Source organism: Rhinatrema bivittatum, chromosome 7 (assembly GCF_901001135.1).
Source record: "Rhinatrema bivittatum chromosome 7, aRhiBiv1.1, whole genome shotgun sequence".
NCBI lineage: Eukaryota > Metazoa > Chordata > Amphibia > Gymnophiona > Rhinatrematidae > Rhinatrema > Rhinatrema bivittatum.
Window position 1 is genome coordinate 181,121,858 of NC_042621.1, and position 23,728 is coordinate 181,145,585.

The window sequence follows — 23,728 nt, forward strand, 5'->3', positions numbered from 1 at the left end:
ATAGGGCCTCTGAGCATGTAAGGGCTTAAAGGCCCCATACTAAACTCCATTCTTGAAGTTGTTGCTGTTAAGGGTCCATCGCTTATATGGAAGACACCAGGGGCTGCAACGATGACTCCAAGATGAGGTGGGAAGGGTAGGGGTATTTGGACAAGAGCAATCGGGGGTGCGTGTGTTAGACTCTTCCCCCATTCCCAATTGTCTATGGGCACTGGACATGGTAAAGCCAGTCCTGCAATTAAACACAGTGGATAAAAGCAATGCTAAGAGAACACAGGCTGACGAACTGCTTTAATTACAGAGGAAAGAAACAACACGAGTTTTCTTCCCTTGTCCTGTGGAAAGACATACCTGCATACAGTTTGTGAACATGACACAGACTGACATAAGCTTGGAAAAGATCTTCAGAAGCTCAGGGTTGGTTAACATGCAGTCCTTTAGGCAGTTATCCAAGAAGCTGGTGTGGTGGCTCAGAACCTCATCAATGTTGGAAGCCTGTGATTGAGGATGCAAGATTCATTGAGCAGTCTCAAAAATTAATGGGTTACCAGAGGTTTTTAAATGAAAGAATTCAAAACAGCAAATCATCTTGATAGAGAATGGTACCTGCTGCAGTGGGATAGAGCTTAGGCAGAAGTACCACTTATTTGCTGCTAATTTTAAAATTTCCAGTGAGAAGGTAGTTTAGCAGAAGATAACTACAAATATTTCCCTGTTCTGTTTTATAAAGGAAAATTGGTTCTTATCTGCTAATTTTCATTCCTGGAATACCACAGATTAGTCCAGATACATGGGTTTTTCATCTCTACCAGCAGATGAAGGCAGAGAACAAAGCTTCACTGACACTGTATACAACAGTGTACCACCTGCAGTCCCTCAGTATTGACCTGTACCCAAGTCAAGATGAATCTAATTCAAAACTAACTTCAACCCCTCACTTGAAAACGAGCAGGGGAAAAGGTGGAGCCCCTAAACTGGGATCCAGTCATCAATAACAGGGAATGAAACTTCCCAAAACGACAACCTAAAAATCCACCTTTCTTCATTATTTACACTCTTACAAGAGAATGGTCTTTCCATACAGGGTGGGGGGCTCTGGACTGATCTGTGATATTGCAGGAACGCAAATAAGCAGGTAAGAACCAATTTTCCTTTCCTGTTCATACCTAGATAAGTCCAGACACATGGACTGTACACAAGCTGCTCTAAATGTGGCAAGAAAATGAAAGACTGGCTCACAGCACTGTCCGAAACGCACTTCCTCTGATGTTCTGACATCCAGATGATTATAACTGGTGAACGTGTGCAGCGAAGACCAAATCACAGCTCTACAGATCTCATGTGGGGAGACCAACTGACACTCTGCCCAGGAAGCCGCCTGTATCCGGATCAAGTAAGCCCACAACCTCTCAGAAATCTGACAATCTGCAGATATATGCTGACCCAATTGCCTCCCTTCAACCACTAAGCAATTGTGGCCTTAGACGCTTTACATCCTTTCTTCGCCCCACTAAACAGAACAAAGAGGTGATCTGTTCTATGGAAAGCATTAGTAACCTTGAGATAGTGCAACAGAGCCTGGCGAACATCCAACAACTAAAGTTCCCGTGCTTGCAGATCTGCAACATCCAAATTCCTGAACTCAGGAAGCTCCACTGTTTGACTGAAGTGAAAGGAAGAAACCACCTTCAGCAAGAAGGAAGGATACTCCAGCGATACTCCATCCCCACTGATCTGAAGAAAAGAATCTCAACATGACAAGGCCTGAAGTTCTGAAATACTCCTAGTCGAGCAAATCGCTACCAAAAATACAATCTTCAGAGTAAGATCTTTAGTGACAACCGTTTTGACAGCTTGAATGGCCAACCACAGAGCACTCTTAGTACCAAGTTCAAATTCCAGGAAGGACACATTTTCTGAATCGGAGGACATAAGTGCTTTACTCCTTTAAGAAAACAGACCACATCTGGATGTGAGGCTATTGATACACCATGAACATTATCTCGAATACAGCCTAAGGCTGCCACTTGGACTCAAAAAGAATTATAAGCAAAACCTTTCTTCAGATCTCTCTGCAAAAAGACCAGAATCTCGGACACTGAAGCTCGAGTCAGTTCAATTTCCTTGAGACACCACATCTCGAACACTCTCCAGACTTGCACATAAGCCAGGGAAGTAGGTCTCCTAGGCCTGAAGTAAAGTGGCAATCACCTCCCCTCCAAATACCCCTTTACTCTTGAAAGATGCCTTTCAAAAGCCAGGTCACAAGACAAACGTGATCTGCCTGTGCCAAGATGATTGGTCCCTGATGAAGTGAGCCTTGAAGATGCCCCTACCCTAAGGGACCGTCCACCGCAAGATTTAATAGATCCACAAATCACAGCTGACACAGCCACTCTGGAACCATGTGAACCACCTTCCATAGATGCCTCTTTACCCGGCATAATAGCCTTCCTATCAGGGGCCATGGGGGGGAAGACATAGCAGAATCTCCTTTGGCCACGGCAGTAGCAAAGCATCTAGACCGTCTGCTCTGACCTCTCTTCTGCAACTGAAGAAGCAATTTGCCTTGGCGTTCTGTCTTGATGCCATCAAATCCAGTAGGGGGGCTGCCCTATCTGGCCTGAATGAGAGCCATGGTCTCTCCTGACAGCTCTCATTCTCCGGGGTCTTAACAGCTGCCAGCTAAGAAAAATCTGCTTGCACGTTGTCCACCCCAGTCAAATGGGATGCTGCCAGAGCCCCCAGATGCTGTTCTGTCCACTGAAACAGCATCTGGGCCACTTGAGACACCATTCGACTTTTGGTTCCTCCCTGGCGATTGATGTAAGCCACTGTCATTGCATTGTCAGACAGAACTCGAACTGCTTGACCTCACAACCATGGCAGAAAGGCAAGCAACGTCATGCTAACCATCCTGGTCTCCAAACGATTGATAGACCACAACGTTTATGCCTCTAACCACCAACCCTGAGCTGTCTGCCCTACAGAAATGGCTCCCCAACCTCTTAGGCTGGCACTGGTTGTCACCATCACCTAATCCAGGGACTTCCAGGTCCACTCCTCACTTAAACTGGCTCAAGAAAGCCACCCTGAAAGACTGGTCCTAGAGTCCCCTTCAAGCAGCAGCTGGAGCTGAAATTCCTCTGACCGTAGATTCCAGCGAGACAAAAGTGCCCTCTGGAGCAGTCTCATGTGGCGAATACCCACGGTACTAGATCCAGTGTAGATGGCTCAGAACCCAGGACCTGCAAATAATCCCACACTCTGGGCACTGAAAGCTGCAATATGTGGTGGACTTGTGTCTGGAGTTTCATCACTGTCATTAAAAATCCTTGCCCACTCTGATGTTGAAGCGGGCTCCCAAATACTCCAGTGACTGAGTTGGAGCCAGAATGCTCTTTGCCAGGTTCACTACCCAGACTAGTGTGTGCAAACTCCACATAAACCGCTGAACTAACTGATGACATTGTGACTCTGACTTTGCGCGAACAAGCCAGTCGTCCAGATAAGGGTGAATTAGGATCCTTTTCTTCCAGAGAGCTGCAGCTATCACCACCTGCACTTTGGTGAAGGTCTGCGGTACCATTGCCAAACCAAAAGGGAAGCACCTGAAAATGGTTCCCAGTAACATGAATCTCAGGAACTTCTGATGTTTTGTTCTGATAGGAATGTGCAGATAAGTTTCTGTCAAATCTAGTGATGCCAAATACTCCCCCTTGGGCACTGCTGCTATCATCCACCACAGAGAGTTTCCATCCGAAAACATTGCACATCGAGAGCTGTATTCACCTTTCTCAGGTCCAGAATGGGCAGATACGTTCCCCTCTTTCTTGGGTATCATGAAATAGATGGAATATTTACTCTTTACTGCTCCTCAGGAGTAAGGGGAAAAGCAGGTTTACTTACCATAAATGGTGTTTTCTGTGGATAGCAGGGTGAATTAGTCATATCTGGGAATGTTCCTCCGGTCTTCTAGGTGGCGGAGCTCCAAAGAGCACACAGAGTTGAGTTCTGTGTGCCTGCCTGTGTACATCACCATGTGGCTCCCCAGCCTGCCTCAGTCTGTTATCCAAGCTTGCAAGTGCACCATCCAGTGATTGTCCAGGGAGGTGGGTGGGTTAGCATGGCTAATTCACCCTACTATCCATGGAAAACACCGTTTACGGTAAGCAAATTTGCTTTTCCCCCCCGCAGATAATCAGGTTGAATTAGCCATGATATCTGGGGAATCTCAAGCTGAAAAGCTGAGCATCTCCTGGTTTTGGAGGTGACGTGTAGTCCATTCCGGTTCTTGCATGGGGGTGTGTTCAACCTGGCACTCCTTTGTGGACCATCTCCTTTGTTGTTCCCACCAGCAGATTGGCTCGACCTACTGCCGCATCTGCGGTTGCTTGCTAGTTGAGGCAGTATATGTCGTGAAAGTGTGTAATGACAACCACGTGGTGGCTTTGCAAATGTCCTGGATAGGCACTTCAGACAAGTGTGCCATAGAGGCTGCCATTGCTCTAACCTGGTGAGCCTTTGGTGCGGTAGACAAGGTTTCCGCTCTTTTATAGTAACAGAACTCGATGCACTAGGAAATTCACAATGACAACGTCCTTTTGGTGATGGGAAGTCCAGGGGCATTCGGGCTGAAAGAGACAAATAGTTGAGAGGCTCTGGAGTTTGACTGCATACGCCGTTTGTAATACCCTAGGCCATGTTTGCAGTCCAGTATGTGAAGCTGTTTTTCTGCCTCCGATCGATGTGGCTTCAGAAAGAAGGTCGGTAGCGTGATTGTCTGATTAAGGTGGAAGGCTGACACTACCTTGGGAAGAAATGATGGGCGAGTCCTTAATGTCACTTTGTCATGGTAAAACTCTAGGTATGGTGAATAATGGACTAATGCTTGTAGCTCACTCACTCTCCTTGCTGAAGTGAGCGCCACTAGAAAGAGGACCTTCCAGGAGAGATACCTCATGTGACTACTGTCCATAGGTTGGAAGGGTGGGAGCATCAACTGTTCCAAGTCCAGATTAAGATACTGGACAGCCATCTTGAGGTAGGTGGTAAGCTGCAATCATGCTTATATGTTCTGACTGACCCAGTCGCTAGGCCTGCTTGGTATAAGGAATGAAGATAATGAAGCAGGCGCTCTGGGGGCATGATAAGGGGTCAAGTCCTTGCTCTCCGCACCACCTTGAGTATTCGGCAAACTTAGCATGGTAGTTCTTCCTAATTGAGTGCTTCCTAAAGGAGACTAGTACATCCTGAATTGATCGTGGTAGATCCAAGCGTGTTAGAACTGTCCTTTCAATTTCTACGCTATCCGCTGGTGGAGGCGGCTGTAACCTTCTGTCTTTCGGCAGTCGGATCCGGACATGCCTCGGGAGTTGTGTTCGCCCAATGGACTAAAGGAGTAGGTGGGTGCCTCTCTACCCCCCTGATCACCCATGGGACAGGGAGAGAGAGAATGCAGCCCATGCCCCCCCCCCCCCTTGAGTGGCCCTTGCTCTGCTCGGGGAAGGTGTCAGGGGTCCGGTCAGGTCTGCCTCTCCCAGAGCTGCGGGCATAGCTCTGACTGGCAACAGTTGCTGAGGTGAAGCGGCTTGTCCTTCTCGGGCTGTTGAGTCCCCTGGTGTCGCTGTACATGGAATTTATGTCCGTAGCAGGCTATGTTCCTGGAGCTTCTTCTCCCTGCTTATTGTCTTTGTTGATTGCTACAACCGGGGCAGGGCCCAGGCATGCGAGTGATTGATGGTAGATCTTTGGGGCAGTTTCAGTGTGGGCAGGGGTGTCCTGCACTGAAAGCAATGTCCATTGGACTGGAAGTAACAGTATTGCCCACAGTACGCTGGTGACCATCTGCCCCTGGAAGGTGGTTTTCACTAGTCTCCTGGGAGAGATGCAACATGGGGATCAATTCCCCGATCCGATCGGAAGGTGAATCGATGGCTTGTGGTGCTCCCGCAAGGCGTTTCATGGCTCTTTCCTGTCTTGAGCATGAGTTTCTCCCAGTGGTGTTGATCCTGGGAGTCTATTTGAGGTTTCAGTACTGGTGACAATAGACCAGTTGCCCCTAAAACCCTTGCTGGGGCTTGGAGCTGGTTAGGTCCTCAGAGGCCCACTGCTGGCCCAGGTTGTGTTGTTGGGCACGATTCTGGAATTGCTGCGGCTCCCTGGATGGTTGGTATGGTTGTGGGTGAAAAAGAGGGTAGGCCCTACCCTGCGAGTTTGCGTCTGCAACCTCCGAGGGGTTGAATAAAATCTCCTCCCGAGCAGTTGCTCTCCTGGGGAAGTCAGAGTCTGGACCATAACATTTTTCTTTTAATTGAGTCACTGTCTTCCGTAACTTATCACCAAAAAGATTATCGGGAAGGCAGGAAAGGTCAGCAAGCTTCTCATGGACATCTTTCCTGATGGCACTCACCCATAGCCAGGCCAGGCGTCTGGCCACGATAGCTCCTGCAGAAATCCTCGCTGAGATGTCGACTGCTTCATAGATCTTTCAAAGCAAATGGTGCAGTCTCTCCTCCATCGTATGCAATTGTGTGTGTGTGTGTGGGGGGGGGGGGGGGGACACGATTGCCATCCGGGTCAGCAGCCATCACCACCGGCTTTAACAACTGAAGGCATTCGTATAAGTATTGGATGATGTAAAATTGATGCACTGAATCTTCACATTCAGCATCGCGGCCTGGAACGTGCACTTGGCAAAACTGTCCGTATACTTATTGTCTTTCCCCAGAGGGGCACACGCGTGCAGCCAGGGTTTCTTTGCCCTCTTCATGGCGGATTCTACCACAATAGAGGCATGAGGAAGCTGCACCATGCTGTAAAAGGGTGACTCCCGCAACCTGAATTTCAGGTCTGTTTTGCGTGAGGTTGCCACCCCTAGGAAGGGAGACTGCCATGCCCAGGTTATCAAGTCATCCAGAACTGCGTGTAAAGGCAGTGCGTTCAGCTCCGCTGGTGACTCAAAAATCTTGAGGATCCTTAAAACCTCCACTCTAGAGAGTCTGGCACTTTCTTGGTTTTGACGTTGAGGGTACTTCCCACCTTCTCCACAAATTTAGAATAGGAGAGGTCTACTGGTGGGGAGATGGGCAGAGGCTGTTCCTCTGGGGGATCTGACAGGTACCCTGTTGTGGAGTCCGGTGATGAGGCGAGCGATTCGTATGGAGATATTTCTTGTGGCTCCTCCTGTGGGGGAATCGTGCTCAGCAGGTAGATATCTTCCCTTGTTGGGGATGGTGGTATGCAGGGGGTTGGAGCCTCCTGCTTGCGGCATTGTTCCAGCGAGGCCAAGAAATGCGTAAGCACTTATGATATCTGCGTCATCGCCTATGCGGCCAGAGAGCCCTGTGCTCCCCGAGGGAGTTCCATGGGGGGTCCTCTGGGAAGACATTCTAACAGAATGTCCAAATCTGGGCCTCTTGAGCATATCAGTTCATGCTGTACGTGGGGACCCAGTTTATTCCTTTCCTCCAGCAACTCTTGTAGGTGAGATCCCTTCTGTCTTCGCCTTGAGCTCAACGACAGGCTGAGAAGATCTTGGACGATTTGGATGATCCCATTGACCCCTGAGCAGACTAACTCCACATCTGACAGCCCTTCCCAATCTGGGACAGGGGCTCCATGTAGAGTTGGGGGCTAGGTTGTAGGTGACGAACCCGTATCTGCCGTACATGGACCCAGTGGTCTGCAGGCCTCCCATGTTCCGCGAGGTCTGCCTGGTGTCCCCGACGAGGGCTGGTATGTCAGTGGCTAGCTTCATCAAGTGATTCTCTTTGACGCTTTGATTTCTCCTCCTGGTGGCCCTTCTTCAACACATGTGAGTCGGTCTGATGCCTTGCTTTGGGTCTATGCTTCGATGCGTTGTGTGTGTGTCGTCAGCAACTTGCCTGGGTCTATGGAGGAGTTGCTCCTCAGACGCTCCCTGCATTAAGGTGACTAGGGCGCGTTTCCTCGGGGCTCTTTCATCGCCTGAGGGTCTTACTGAGCAGGCCCTCTTCTCCTTCTCTCTCTCTCTCAGGGGTTCCCGGCTGGGACCTGGAGAGGACTGGGTAGATCCCTGGGCAGACTGTGCAGTCTGGGGTGTTGCTGCTGCTTCCTTCAGCTTTTGAATTTTTGCTGCTCTCTGCCTGCGTGCTCTCGGGGACATGCGACCTCAGTCCCTGCAGTTGGCATGGTCATGGTCGGGCCCCAAGCAGACAGAGTGTATGTCCATCCGCTATTGACATAATCTTGCCACCCTGGCAAGATTTGAACCCAGATGGTCTTGGAATCTTCACTTTGCTGTTTGAGCCCACGAGGAGTTAATTCCTGCAGTTCCAAACAATGTAGCAGCGAGAGACACAGAGCTCTGCGTGCAGCCTGCAACACGGAAAGAACAAGACTGAGGCAGGCTGGGAGCCACGTGGTGATGTACACAGGCAGGCACACAGAGCTCAAATCTGTGTGCTCTTTGGAGCTCCGCCACCTAGAAGACTGGAGGAACATTCCCAGATATCATGGCTAATTCAACCTGCTTATCTGCGGAAAAGAATTGCTTCTAGATGCTGCAGTCCATCCAATGTGGTGCAAACTGCCTTTCTTTTGACGTAAGAAGTGCACAGAAAATTCATATAGGCCTCGGACTGGGTGAGCAAATTCTAATGCTTAGCCATTTTCATCACTTCCAGAATCCACTAATCCTTAGTGATTTTGGTCCAGTCCTCATAAAAGAAGTTGATCTCCCTCCGAAAGCTTCCATTGAAGAGTGGACCAGCCTCACATCATTGCGCAGATTTGCTTTCCCTGGCCCCTTGCCTGGAGTTTTCATGTGCAAGTCTTCACGGACCTCGAAAGGACTGAGACTTGCTCTACTTTTGCCTCTGAAGTGAAGAGAAGCCCTTGTTGGGGCAGTATCTTCTTGTGTCTTGAAACTGGGATTGAGACAAAAAGCTCTTCCTACTTCTTTTAGGCTTATCCTTGGGTAATATATGCCCCTTTGATTCCCCCAGCTATTTAACCAGGTGCTCAGGTCCTCCCCAAACAGGCTGACTTTAAAAGGGAGATTACCCAGTTGAGATTTGGACCAGACATCTGTCAACCAGTTCTGTAGCCACGGGAGTCTTTGGGCGAAACACAAACACCATAATTCTGGTGGACATATGAATTGAATCATACAGAGCGTCCACTGCATAGGCCATACCCGTCTCTGGCAGAGGCCAAGAGTGCTGTCCCCATCATCTGGGCATGCTGGACCCAGCGCAAACAAGCCCGCTGCATAAAACTGCTGCAGACCGCAGCCTGAATGCCTAAGGCCAAGACCTCAAACAAACATCTTCTTGAGGTGGATCTCTAATTTCTGATCCTGCGAATCCTTCAATGCAACCGCTCCTGCCACTGGAATGGTGATCTTTCTAGTCGCCGCAGAGATTGAAACATCCACTTTAAGGAGCTTCAGCAGCTTCTTTGCATCCTCAGGCAATTGGTACAACTTGGACATCGCTCTCCCCACCTTCAAGCCAGCTTTCGGAGTATCCCACTTTCTGACCACTAATTTCTTTATCAATCTATGGAAAGGGAAAGCCTTCGCTAGTCCTCTCAGCCCTCTATTACTGGGTCCATTCCTTCATGATCTGATTCTTCCAGAGGAACCTTATTTCCAAGTTCCTTCAGCAAATGTGGAATCAGAGGCTTTAAATCCTCTTTCTAGAACAGCCATTCCACCTTTGAATCATCTGATACCAGTACATCTTCAGAGTCGGACAGATCCTTATCCCCTGCCCCATCAGGATCATCTAAATCTTCCAAACCACTTCCAAAATGTCCTTACAGACCAAGTAGGTGGAGGCTTCCTAATGTCCACCTCTGAGGGATAAGCCTGCCCACCTTAGCCAGCTCCTGGACTGTCTAAGGCCGGGATTGCTTGCTGCCTGTGCTTTTCCATGCTAGACAGCTTAAGCAGCACAAAGTCAGTGGAAAACTCCTCTGATACCCCATCCAAGGCATCTGCAGCTGCCCCGGAGCCATCTGGAATGCCACCAAAGCATGGATCTATCAGGAACAGCAGAGGAGGGGAATCCTTTCCTTCTCCCAACTCAGCCTGCCCTGCTGCATGTGCAGGCAAACTGGCTGCCCCTCCCATGTCTTCAGAGAGGCCCAGCTTGTCTGATCACACGACCTGGTAGCTCTCTTGCTCACCAAGGATGCTGTGGTCACTGCAGAATTTCCCTCCTCCCAGAGGAATATCTGCTGCACAGCCCTGCCGCACTAAGTTGCAATCACTTCTCTCCACGTGCGCGGCAACTTTTCCCATGCTCATCTGATGCTCCCATACCGGACCATGGCCCCAACTACTGCTGCATGCGCTGCTCTGAGACTCTCCTGAGCCTCTTTGCACTGCTCTCGGTCTGTTCCCCTGGTCAAATCTGCAGCCCTCTGCTTCTTCCTTCCCCAATGGCTCACCCGTGCCTCGTGGGTCTGCCTGTTTTTTGGTTTCACTTTTTTTTTTTTTTTTTTTTTTTTTAAAAAGAGGCAGACCTCCTCTCAAAAAATCCCAGCCAGCAAGCCCGAAAATCAAGAGATACTTTCCTGAAGTAAGCTCTGTTGGAATTCAGGAAGGAAGAATGTCCACAGAGAAGACGAGGGAGCCAGGCCATCTGCTTTCAGTTCCCCAACAACTCTGGGCGAGTCATCTCAGGGTCACCAATCCTCTGCTTGTCCTGCTACACCAAAGGTATGGTCCCACCAGGCACCTAACACATTGGGAGCCTCTTTGTCTGCACTCTTCTGAAATTTCTATCTTTTCTAACTTTTTTTTTTAATTCTCAGACTGCAGGTTTTGCACCTCTGCTGGAGACAAAGAAATACTGAGAGACTGCAGGTGGCACACTATCAGGCCAATGCAATATCCGTGCATAAAAAAAATGTGTCCAAACTGAGTGTACTTTTTTTGGAACGCGGGCACATCTATCTGTCCTGGGAACTTGATGCAATTGGCAAATGAGCCGCCGTGCTAAAAGGGACATGCAATGGTTAATTTGTGCATCCCTAGTGCTCTGTATCGGGCGCCAACAAGAAGTGGCTGTGCATCTAGAACAGCCTGGCCAGAGCTCCCTCTCCACCATCAGCACGGCTGTTCCTGATTGGTCCTTTTCACAGACACTTGTCAGTGAAAAGGACCAATCCCTGTTCAGGACAGCCTTCTAAAAGGGGATTGATCCTTTCACTGACATGTGATAGTGAATGTGTCAATCGGCAGGAAGTGAAGAAGTGAATAAATTAATATCAAATGCCCGACACTTAATATTAATGTATTCACTCCTTCATTCAATGCCAACCGGACCTTGGGGATGCTGCTTTCTATGAGGAACACAGAAAACAGGATTTTTTTTTGTTATTTATTTATTTTATTTATGCAATTCTTATATACCATTGTTCAGAACACAAGGTGCTATCTTTACGGTTTATATGATACAGCTAATAAATAACAGTAGGAAAAAGAATAAATACAATAAAACATCAATAAAATAATAAAATAGTTAAAACTATTCATAGTAGAAACTAAAAACAGACTTAAAAACTAAGATAAGATTAATATAGTAAAGAATAAAAAACTCATCAAATGGATTGCGGACTTATGTATTGTCCTGGGCATTAGTTCCATATGCTATGTTAAGCCCTTGAGCGGGACATAATTCTGCTTTCTGTGGTTCCTTCTATTTAGTATCGCAGAAAGCAATAATTTTTGGGGTTTTTTGTTTTGTTTTTTTTAATCATACTTTAGCGCTGCATGCTTTAATGCCTGCTCCCAGGTAGGCATTAAATTTCCAGTGTTAAAATGGGCACCATGGCCGCACGGCAATGTTTTGCATTGGGGTGTAAAAGCTAATAGCCTTATCAGCATGACTTTACATGTGATGAACTCTATTAGCTATGAGCTGGTTTGGACACGTGTTTTGAACGTGCTAATCCCCTTATTGCATGAGGAGTTTTGGATTCATGTCTAAGCGTGTGTAAAGCCATGCGCTCAGCCGAGCACACTATGTTGCATCGGCCTGAATGTTATATACAGTGTCAATGAAGTTTTGTTCTCTGCCTCCATCTGCTGGTAGGGATGAAAAGCCAATGCATCTGAACTGATCTGGGTATGAACAGGAAACATGAATTAGGAGAAAAAAAATACCATAGTTAAAGAATTAACTGAGTTCCAAGAACATACTAATAAAGTATTAGAAAGGGCTAATTTCCAGGAACACAAGACTGCATTGGTGGCAGATAAAAATTAATCTGGTCAGTCTGGCCCTCTGATTCAGCTGTAGTATGGGAGACCAGGATTTAATTCACAGACTCTGCTTCTTAGGCTGGCTGATGCAAGGTGATGCTGGAGGTGCAATGGTCAGACTCCAGGAAGGAAGGAGCCCCTGCCATCATTAGAGACACACCTACTGTCTGGCTCAAAAGTGCGTTTTTTGTGGGTTCCAATGGAAATTAGGGCCATGTCTCTTAAGACAGAAGACTGTTCCTGCATGGCTGGGTTACCAGTGGGAAGGAAATGAGGCAACCAAATTAAGGACCTCCCGCACCTCAGATAGCCATGAAGGAAGAGACAAGGCACTATAACCCAGATTTGGCAGATTCTTCCCATTTGAAACATGAGGGAGGGACGAATTGATAAACACACCTTGGCAGTTTTTAAAAAAAGACTTACTTTTAAACACTCTGAGAACCCTTAGAAGAATAACCCCCACTAATCTGGGAACATGATTTTAATGTTCTTGAAAGCTGCCCAGTTACTCCCATGATTAGTGGATGTTCTAACAAGGCTGAAATGGAAGTACAGCAAAAATGGCTGATACAAAATGGGCTTATCAGTTTTGTGCATGCATGAATAGAAATTTCTATTCTTTCATTTAAAATTTAACAAAAACCCGAATATCAGTATGTTCAGCTGCTTCACATGGGGAGCCTCACCAAGCAATGATGTGTTGCACAATACATTGATTCCAGATCTGAAAAACATCGCTGTAACATGCAAGAGTGGAAATGTTCTAAGACCTCACCAATTTCAGATTTTTCTCCAGGCTATGCCATGTTGGTTCCATCACTTCAAACATCATGTAATACTGGATATTCTGCACAAAATTTAGCATTCGCTGCCTTAGAGTGAAAGCACCAGCAAACCTGAGATTGAACCAAAATCAATAAATATCTTGCTTCTTTATGTCATGATTTGTAAGTATGAAGACACATTTGTTACTCTTAAACAGATGTGTGAACACGTCATGAAGCCTAGTTTCCCTTTTTGGTTCACAATGTGCATATGATTATAATAATATTGATTATGTGTGCTTCTGAAGTTCATCATTGAACATTAGACAGTATGGAGAATGCTAGTGACCACAGATACAAACCAATGACAAAGCAGCTTTACATATACTTGATGTCTTAAAGTGCTCTAGCTTCCCTGAGATTTCAACTGATCTAAGTCTGTTTCCCTATAGAAAAGTGAAAGGAAGAGATCCTAAGAGTTAGGTGTCCAGGAACATGAAAAGTATGAGCCAAATATTGCTATATGCTCTACCACCTGTGGCAGAAATTTAATTGAAATTGGATGAATGGTTCAAAAGTTATTGGTGTGGGTGAAGAAGGTCAGACACGATTTTATCAAGCCAGTTTTCTCTAGGAAAATAGGCACCTGTAAATAAATCTCTCTGTATACACACACTATTGAGAAAAAAAAAAAAAGATTAGAATTAGAAAGGCTCAAATGGTGCGGTGAGTTACAGCGCTAGCCTTCCACCCCTGGTATCAGAATCTTTCCCAGGACCTATTCCTAGGTGAAACCAGTTTTAGTCTCAGCCCATTTGCTATGGAATATTTATCCACAAGACCCAAAACCACCACATATACAAATGGCAATTTGCATAAGAGATTTTCATAGCAGAAAAAGAAAAGGCAATAGGATGAAAGTGGGTTAATGTGTGTGGAGCCAGTACTGAAATATTGGTCTGCATAAAGCTGTACTGGCATAGACTGGTAAAGATGGGGTTGTGACAGTACTGAAATAGCAGGGGCTACTCTGGATTGCTGTGGCTGAGGAATGGAGTGAAGACTGTATGCGATTTGCTCACATTCTGCTTTAATCTCGCTAGTGCCTCTGCTTTCTCATTTCTATGGAGCCCTGGGCTAAAAAGTGAGCAAACAATGCTCAGTTAAACAACCCCCATGCCCAACTATGCTTGTTTTCATCAGATTAGGAATTTCAATAAAAAAGGTTTGATGTGTCCAATTTGCAATCGGTGCAACCGGTTTTGACACGGCTCTCACAAGGAGCTCACCATTTAGCAGAATGGAGAGAGCATTGCTTTGCAGCTTTATTGCTGATCCAAACATTGCATAGAAGCCTTTCCACGTGTTTGCAATAAAACATGTGTCGGAATAGCATCTGGTACCGGGTCAAAGCCTTCCTGAAGAACAAGGTAAAGAAACATAGAATTAACCATTAGGGGACTGGGATATTTCACAACAAATGCAGAAGATGGTAATTACAATAAGGAATATTTTATAAATGTGCGGTCAATAAAGTATTTTATATTTGTTCAAGCATGAGACTATGGGGGAATTAACATAAGAATCTGGATGTTCCTGTGCAGTCCTTTTTTTCTGGAATGGTAATGAGGATTACATTATATAATGTACCAACATTATTTTTGAAATGTAATCAGCATTACTTTTTCAAAATAAAAGAAGCCCACAGGAACATTCAGATTCTTATGTTGATTCCCCATAGTCTCCTGCTTTGAGAGATATACAATTTACTAAAAGATCATTTGTATCTTATATAACTTGCTGGATATCTTTTCCCATCCTGGCTTAACCACTGTGCAGGGAATTTATCTTCCACACATGCCCTTCTCCCTGATTCTTGATGACAAAGACTTTTTACTGTAAAAATCCTTGTCCTTTCAATGTTAATGAAGAGAGATTACTCACCCTAGCACAGAGCTAAATAAACACCATGTTATGTCAGACCAAGATCCATAAACTCAGTGGCCAAACTGAGTCACAAGTACTCAGCAGATGGCAAAAAGATCTATTTTTTTGTCACTTCCAAAGTCAGCATTAGCGTTGGATGAGGTTTCAAGAGTTTTATGAGGTCTCCGCGCTAAGGGACTATGTTTACAACATTATACGATCAAATCGGCAATCACACACGGTCTATGTTACTATAATTGATCTTATTGGTAGTGACCCACCCTTTATACGCGGAGGGAGTGGACATGAGAGAATACTTTCTATCTTTGTAACAACATGCGGACGTGAAAGAGAAGTAGTAAGCACAATGAGCTCTCAAACACCGGATCTAAAGGGAGATTATGACCCAATTTAATGAATCGGATTAATCGCTGAGACATGACAGCAGATGGACCTCATTTCTGGGAAGGAAGGGGATTGGTCAATACCCGAGCAGGCAGCGCGAATGCTGCCTGACAGCACATATGGCAGTTAGAAGGAGACATTATGCTAGGCAAGTAAGTTGAATTTTTAATGATGATGTAACTCTGGGAAGGGTAGTTTTTTGACTTTCTAACTAGTGGTATTTTATACTCACTCTTGGTCCCTGAAGCAGATGTATATCGTCAAAACACTGCCAGTGTCAGGCAAATGGCTTAACTCTATTTTGAGGAATTCAAGACCAGTGGCATTTCCATACCGCATTTTCAAAAGATAAGTGAAGGGACTCTAACACGAGCATATGAGTTGGGCTGATCGGCTGAGGAGAATTGGAGGTTATTTCATAAGTCTGAAGAACAGAATTTCTGGCCATCTGAAAAGATACAGACTAATAAGGTAGAGCCAACATGGATTTAGGAAAGGGAAATCTTGCCTTACAAATCTGTTAGATTCTTTTGAACATGTTCGCAAGAGAGAGTCAGCTGATCTGGATATTCAGAAGGCATCTGGCAGGGTCCCTCATGAAAGACTCATTGGGAAATTAAAAAGCCAAGGGAAAGGAGGCAATGACCTATTGTGGATTGCTAACTGGCTAAAGAATAAAAGAGAGGACTGATCATTTCTCAATGGTCCTGAATTCCTCACAATAGAGTTAAGCCATTTGCCTGACACTGGCAGTGTTTTGACGATATTCGTCTGCTTCAGGGACCAAGAGCGAGTATAAAATACCAGTAGTTAGAAAGTCATAAAACTACCCTCCCCAGAGTTACAACATCATATACTCTTTTGGACAATACTTCGAAATCCTTTTATGTTCACAATTGCAGTTGCACCAAGGCATTATGACAGCAATATGACAGAGGTCTAAAAAATCTTGAGTACGTGGGTACACAGAGAGTGGTTATTAATAGTTTTTAAATAGTTCTAGGCCTAAGGACTCTTCATGAAGTTAACAGCATATTTAAAACAACTTGGAGCAAGTATTTTTTCACTCAGCACACAATTAAACTTGGAATTTGTTGCCAAAGGAGGTGGTAAACGCAGTTAGTGTAGCTGGGTTTAAAAAGGGTTTAGATACAATCCTGGAGGAAAAGTCCATAAACCATTATTAGCCATTTAGAGTTGGAAAAGTCATTGCTTTTCCCTGGTTATTTATGAGCAATAAGGATTGGATCTATTCTTTGGGATCCCTGCAGAGTACCTGCGATCTGGTTTGGTCATTATCGGAGGCAGGATGCTGGGCTTGGCAGTATTAATATATCATTTTACTGTTTGTATTATTGTTGCAATCCGCCTAGCACATTTTCTGTTATAGACTGAATAGAAACATTTTTATATAAATAAATAAAAATAAAATTACATTTCTCATCTTCTTATATATCTTTGCAGTGATGATTGGTCAATCCAATCTGCCTATTAGTACAAGATGGCTGAAAAAGAGACTATCAGAGCATAGAATGTGGATTTGAGACACCAAGCTCCAGGCAAAATGGAAAACTACAGAAAGAAAAGGCCAAGAAAATGCATTTTTCTTGATATGAGCCCTGCCAAAAAAAAAATATGTCTACATAAAGAAAGCAAAATAAACTAAGGGGGTAATATTCAGTCACCAGCCGGACTGCATCAAGCTGCGTTAGGGTTCTAATGCGTGTTATAACGTGATCCCTGGATCTTACCCCAGTCACATGGGTGGGGCAAGATCAGGTCAGCGCCATTTTGGAAAATGGCGCTGACCAGACCAGGTGCAAGGAGGCACCCGGCCCAGAGGCAGGCTCTGTTTTTAGGTATTGGGGATGCGGACAGGAGACCAGAACACAACTTTTATTTTTCTCATTTCAGGGGTTTAGGGTGGGGCCTGGGAACTTTTTAAATCAGGGAGGTCTGTCACTCACTTGGGGGGGGTGGGGGCAGCGGAGGGCCAGGGAAACAACCGCACAGCTCCTTTTTTTTAATTTACATTTTGGGGAGTTGGGGTTGCCTTGACTGGCAGACCCTGTTGAGACTGGGGTCAGCACTGACCCCTGCTCAACCTCCCTAGTTGCCCGTAATTTTTTTTTTTTTTGGGCCAGTTTCCCAGTTTAAGGTAATGGCGGACCCATGAGATTGGAGCTACCATCGTGTTAAAAGGCTGCTCGCTATGTTTTTTTTATCCAGTGTGGCTGCGAGATAAAAGAATGCATCATACAGCTGCAATGCTTTTTCAGGGGAGGGCCCCCACAATCATGGCAAACCTCCAGCAATAGTGGGACCCCTCCCACAAAAAAACATTGTGGCTTAGTGCATCCAGGGGAAAATGTTTCCGGCTAACTTTGGAGGAATATTTAGTAGTGGAGTGGAGGAGTAGCCTATTGGTTAAGAGCAGTGGGCTACAACCTAGGGAAACCAGGCTTCAAATCCCACTGTCGCTCCTTGTGACCTTGGGCAAGTCACTTTACCCTCAGTTGCCTCAGGTAGAAAAATAGTTTGTAAGCCCTGTGGGGATAGGGAAATACCTATAATACCTGAATGTAATCCGCCTTGATGTACACTTTGAAGTGCCGAAAAGCGGAATATAAAATCTAAATTAATTAATTAATTAGTAGTGCAGTCGCAATATTGAATATATCTGGCCATCTTAAAGATAGCTGGATAACTTTATCCAGCTAACTTCAGTACAGTTTTTTGGAGAGACCAGAGTTAGCAGGATAAGTCTGAATATCAGAGGTAGCTGGATAACTTAGCCAACTAATGTAACACCTCCCAGAAATGCCCCTATGCTATCCAGTTAAATTTTAGCTGGATAATGAAATATTGGCAAAGTTTAGCTGGTTAAGTGCCCAAAATATTCAAATGTTATCATTTAGTCGGGTAACTTGCGAGAGTGTGTTGACATCATCTCAATATTAAATTTACTACTAATGCTCATTTTCTTTTAACTCTTGATGTACTAATCCCAGGTTTAGAGGACCATTTGTGCTCTGAGCTCATTAGCATTCATAGCAAAATTGCGCAAGACAATTTTCACGTTGCCACAGCCAGAAACTTCACATGTCCCCGACCGTGGTAGCGTGCAATAAATGTCTGTGATCCTCAGGGCTCAATGTGTTAAAGAGGCATGAGGCCCTCTCCCTCCAATGTGTTTGCAAAAATTCTTGGTGGTCCCAGTGGACCATCCCCATCCTGACCTTCAAGCCCCTCATGGGCCATAAAAGTCAACAAAATGTAAGCTCTGTCACTTAATCCTTACCCCTTGAGTCCCAAAGTGTTAAAAGAACATTGGTTCTTACCTGATAATTTTCGTTCCTGTAGTACCACGGATCGGTCCAAACTCCTGGGTTTTGCCTCCCTTCCAGCAGACGGAGACAGAGCAAGTTTCGACAGACTCTGCCTTATATACCTAGGTGCCGCCCACAGTCTGCCAGAATTATATATTGTCAAAGCAGAATGGTAACCAAACCAAACTAACTATATACAGGATTCATAAACCAAACTGGATCACTAACCTCCAACTGCGAACCACGTTCATCAACCAGGTTAACAAGAATAATCTGCAGACCTGAAGAATAAACAAATACAGAAAGAAGCGGACTCTCCTTTACCACTCTACAGCAATCAGGCGGGACTCTGGACTGATCCGTGGTACTACAGGAACGAAAATTATCAGGTAAGAACCAATTTTCTTTTCCCTGTATGTACCGGATCAGTCCAGACTCCTGGGATATACCAGAGCTTCACCTACCTGGGATGGGATCTGGAGAGGCCCGCTCTGAGCACAACTTCTCCAAAATGTCCCATATCTGGAGCCTGAACATCCAGTCGGTAATGCCGTGCAAACGTATGCAAGGATTTCCATGTAGCCGCTCTACAAATCTCCTTCGGCGAAATGTGAGAGCATTCAGTCCAGGAAGCCGCTTGAGAATGTGTAGAATGCGCCCGTACACCTATCGGTAAAGGCTTACCTCATAATAAATATGCGGAATTTATCGCCTCCTTGAGCCACCGAGCAATGGTGGTCTTGAATACCATATTACCTCTTTTCGGACCACTCCAGAGAACAAACAGATGATCGGAAACTCGAAAATCATTAGTGACTTCAAGATAACGGAGCAAGATCCTGCGCACATCCAACTTCAAGTCCTTAGAAAGGGGATCTGACCTAACCAGATCTGAAAAGGACGGAAGCTCCACCGATTGATTCAAATGAAAAGCGGAAACCACCTTTGGGAGAAAAGATGGAACCGTTCGCAAGGAAACACCAGAATCCGAAATCCTCAAGAAGGGCTCACGACAGGACAGAGACTGAAGTTCAGAAACTCTATGAGCCGAGGAAATCGCCACCAAGAATACCACTTTCAATGTAAGGTCCTTTAGTGTGACCAGAGATAAAGGTTCAAACGGAGCAGTGCACAAAGCGGAAAGAACCAAATTTAGATTCCAAGACGGACAGGGATGATGTACTAGAGGACGTAAATGTGTCGCCCCTCGAAGGAAACGAGAAACATCAGGATGCACAGCCAACGGTAACCCCCCAATAGAACCGTGCAAACAACCCAAAGCTGCCACATGCAGTTTCAAGGAACTGCATGATAAACCTTTAGCTAGCCCATCCTGAAGTAAACCTAAGACATCCAATACGGACGCCTGAGTGGGCTCCACCTCCCGGGTTACACACCAGGACTCAGACCTTCCAAACTCGGACGTAAGACAGAGAAGTGGAAGACTTACGCGATCGCATCAGAGTAGCCACCACTGCATCCGAATATCCCCTGCTTTTTAGACACCGCCTCTCAAAAGCCATGCCGCAAGACAGAAGCGATTGACCTGGTCGAAATATATGGGCCCCTGATGAAGAAGATTCAGCAGACACGGAAACTGCAGAAGACCCTCTACCGCCAGGTTTACCAGATCCGCGAACCACGGATGGTGCGGCCACTTGGGAGCCACCAGGGTCACTTCGGACGGGTGAGCCTCTACCCGCCTGAGCACCTTGCCGATCAGAGGCCAAGGAAGGAAGACGTAAAGCAGTATCGTTGATGGCCATGGCAGCACTAGGGCATCCACCCCTTCTGCTCCCATATCCATTTGGCGGGCATAGAAGTGCAGGGCCTTGGCATTTTTGAACGTCACCATCAGGTCCATGCAAGGTGTTCCCCCACCTGTCGCAGATGAGTTGAAAAGCCTTGTCCACCAGTTCCCACTCTCCGGGATCTAGATGATGTTGATTTAGAAAATCCGTGTGTACGTTGTTGACCCCTGCTATGTGGGATGCTGCAATGCTGAGCAGAATCCGCTCTGCCCAGCCAATCAACAGACGAGCCTCCGCCGCCACTGGACGGCTCTTGGTACCTCCCTGGTGATTGATATAAGCCAGCGTGGTTGCATTGCGGACACTACCCTGACCGACTTCCCCTTGAAGATTGGGAGGAAGGCCTGCAAGGCCAGCTGTACTGCCCTGATCTCCAGGCAATTTATGGACCATCGCGCCTCCTTCGGGAACCACAGTTAACACACACGGTTAATGCGACTCCATCATTGCTCTAAGCTTCAACGGCAAGAGGAAATGTGGAAAAAAGGATCTGCATTCACAAAAAAGCAGGGAGTAGCTTGCTTGTTACGGAGGTTACTACCCCAAACCAAATAAGTCTGATACTTCACTTTCAATGCATATCCAGCATAGCTCTCTGCTTCAACGGCAGGGGAGAAAGACTGATACTTCACGCATATCCAGCATAGCTCTCTGCTTCAACCGCAGGGGGAATGAAGAAAAGTGGATCTATATACAGAGAACAACCAACAAGGACTGAATTATATAGTCTGGGTAAACAAATAAGCATGGGTGTAAGCTTGCTTATTGCGGCGGTTACTACCCCTAACTAATTAAGCTAGATATTTCACTTAGATGCAGTTCCAACACTACTCTCTACATTAATGGTGGGGGTGGAAGGGAAATAGAACCAAAATGTTACTAAGAGCCAAGAGAAACAGATAAGCATGAGAAGAAAAAAAAAGTGCGAAGCTTGCTGGGCAGACTGGATGGGCCGATTGGTCTTCTTCTGTTGTCATTTCTATGTTTCTATTTACCGATTTTCGAAGACCAACTGCTCCCCAAACGGACACGCTGGCATCCGTGGTGACCATTGTCCAGTCAGGAACAACCAGGGGAACTCCCTGGGTCAAATTGTCTGACACTAGCCACCAATCCAGGCTGGACCGAGCAGACTCTGTCAACAGTAAAGGTCAGTAAAACTGTTCGGAAACAGGGTTCCAACGGGAGAGCAAAGCTGATTGCAAAGGCCGCAAGTGAGCGAAAACCCAGGGGACCAATTCCAGAGTAGAAGTCATGGAACCGAGAACCTGCAAGTAATCCCAAACAGTCAGAGGATGCTTGGAGAGTAACGCCCGCACTTGCCCTTGCAATTTGCCCACTCGGTCGGAGGCTAGGAAAACTCTCCACTGCTGGGTGTCTAACAAAGCTCCCAAAACTTCCAAGGACTGGGAAGGGACAAGATGACTCTTGGCCATGTGTACCACCCAGCCAAGTGTAGTCAACACTGTAGTACCTGCTGGATCGCTTACTGACAAAGAACCTCTGATTTTGCCCGAATCAGCCAATCGTCCAAATACGGATGCACCAACATCCCCTCTCTGCAGAGCTGCGCTGCAACTACTACCATGATTTTGGTAAACGTCCTGGGGCTGTAGCAAGGCTGAAGGGCAGATCTTGAAACTGGTAATGCTGACCCAAAACAGCAAACCGTAGAAACTTCTGGTGATCCGCTTGGATCCCTACATGCAAATACGCCTCCGTCAGATCCAGAGAGGCCAGAAACTCCCCCTGCCGAACTGACACAATTACTGACCCGCTTTAAATCGAGAATGGGCTGGAAGGACCCCTCTTTGTTTTGGCACGATGAAATAAATGGAGTAACGTCCTTGACGTTGAGCGAACCGGGGAACCGGTACAATGGCGCCGAGGTTGCGAAGACACTGCAAGGTCTGCTTTACCGCCCCACACTTTGCGGCTTCCCCGCAAGGAGATATCAGAAACTGTGGGCGCGGACGGCATGAAAAATCTAATGTGTAGCTGTATCTTATCACCGAGAGAACCCACTGGTCTGAAGTGATCTTGGTCCACTCCTCGAAAAACAGGGACAGCCTGCCCTCGACCATCGGAACCAAGGAGTGGACCGGTCGCCCATCATTGGGTAGACTTTCCGCTGGGAGTGGACTGGGAGGCGCTGGGTCTACCAAAACGCTGACCCCGAAAGGAAGGGGACCAGGCTTGTGGCTGAGCAACATTTTGCCGAAAAGGACGGAGTGGCCGTTCGAGGCATACGCAACCTGCGACTCCCCTGAAATCGGGACTGGGACAAAAACGATCCCCTGGACAGAGGACTCTCTTCAAGCAATTTATGGACCTTATTTCTCCCAAAGACTGGATCATATCCTCCAGTTCCTTGCCAAAGAGCAACTTGCCTTAAAGGGGAGAGACCCAAAATGGGCTTTGGAAGACACATCCGCCGACCAATTTTGTAACCACAATAAACGACAGGCTGAAACAGCGGAAACCACGGAGCGAGCGGACGTCCGAAGGTGGTCGTAAAGGGCATCCACACTATAGGCCACCACCGCCTCGAGGCGACCAGCCTGGCGAGCCTCATCAGAAAGATCCTTTTTGGCCAGCAGCTGTTGCACCCAGCGAAGCCCAGCTCGCAAAGCAAAATTACTACACATAGCCACTCGAACTCCCAGAGCAGAGACCTCAAATGTCTTTTTAAGTTGCAACTCTAACTTTTGATCCTGTAGATCCTTAAGAGCCGTGGACCCCGTGACCAGACCCGTCATCTTCTTTGTGACCGTGGAAACCGCCGCGTCCACCTTCGGCACCCAAAGAATCTCCAACGCCTCCTCCGATAGAGGATAAAGCTTGTCCATTGCCTTTGTAACCTTCAGCCCCAAATCAGGGATGTCCCATTCCCTAAACAGGAGATTCCTAGCCGAAAAATGAAATAGGAAGGAAGTAGGTGGACCTCGCAGGACCATAGATCCCAACCGCGGTTCGGCCGGAGGCGCCGCAATACCTAATTCTGCCAAGATAGTGGGAATAAGAGGGCCCAGTTCCTCTTTGCGGAACAGACGGACTACTTTAGGGTCATCACCCTCGACTGCCTGGGACCCTCGGACAGCACTCTGCTTGAGGTCCCCATCCCCGTCTACCCCCCTCGGGGGCTGGGTTGGGATATCCTGACCATCCGGATCTGCCTCCTCAGAGGACGTGTCTGTATCCTCCTGCGGAGGTATCGTCCGGACCGGGCGCTCA

At 46.6% G+C, this 23,728-nt stretch overlaps 1 protein-coding gene across 7 annotated transcripts in view; it reads right to left on the reverse strand.

Annotated features, from left to right (window-relative positions):
* The window catches only part of TUBGCP2 (tubulin gamma complex associated protein 2), a 158,751-nt gene that overhangs the window by 29,117 nt on the left and 105,906 nt on the right, over positions 1 to 23,728 (reverse strand). For all 7 annotated transcript variants that reach the window (XM_029609584.1, XM_029609587.1, XM_029609585.1 and 4 more), the window contains 3 exons: positions 14,313 to 14,441; positions 13,035 to 13,155; positions 352 to 495 (listed from right to left, as the gene is read on the reverse strand). In XM_029609584.1, coding sequence (XP_029465444.1) covers positions 352 to 495; positions 13,035 to 13,155; positions 14,313 to 14,441 — 394 coding nt within the window. The remainder of the gene's footprint in view (positions 1 to 351; positions 496 to 13,034; positions 13,156 to 14,312; positions 14,442 to 23,728) is intronic.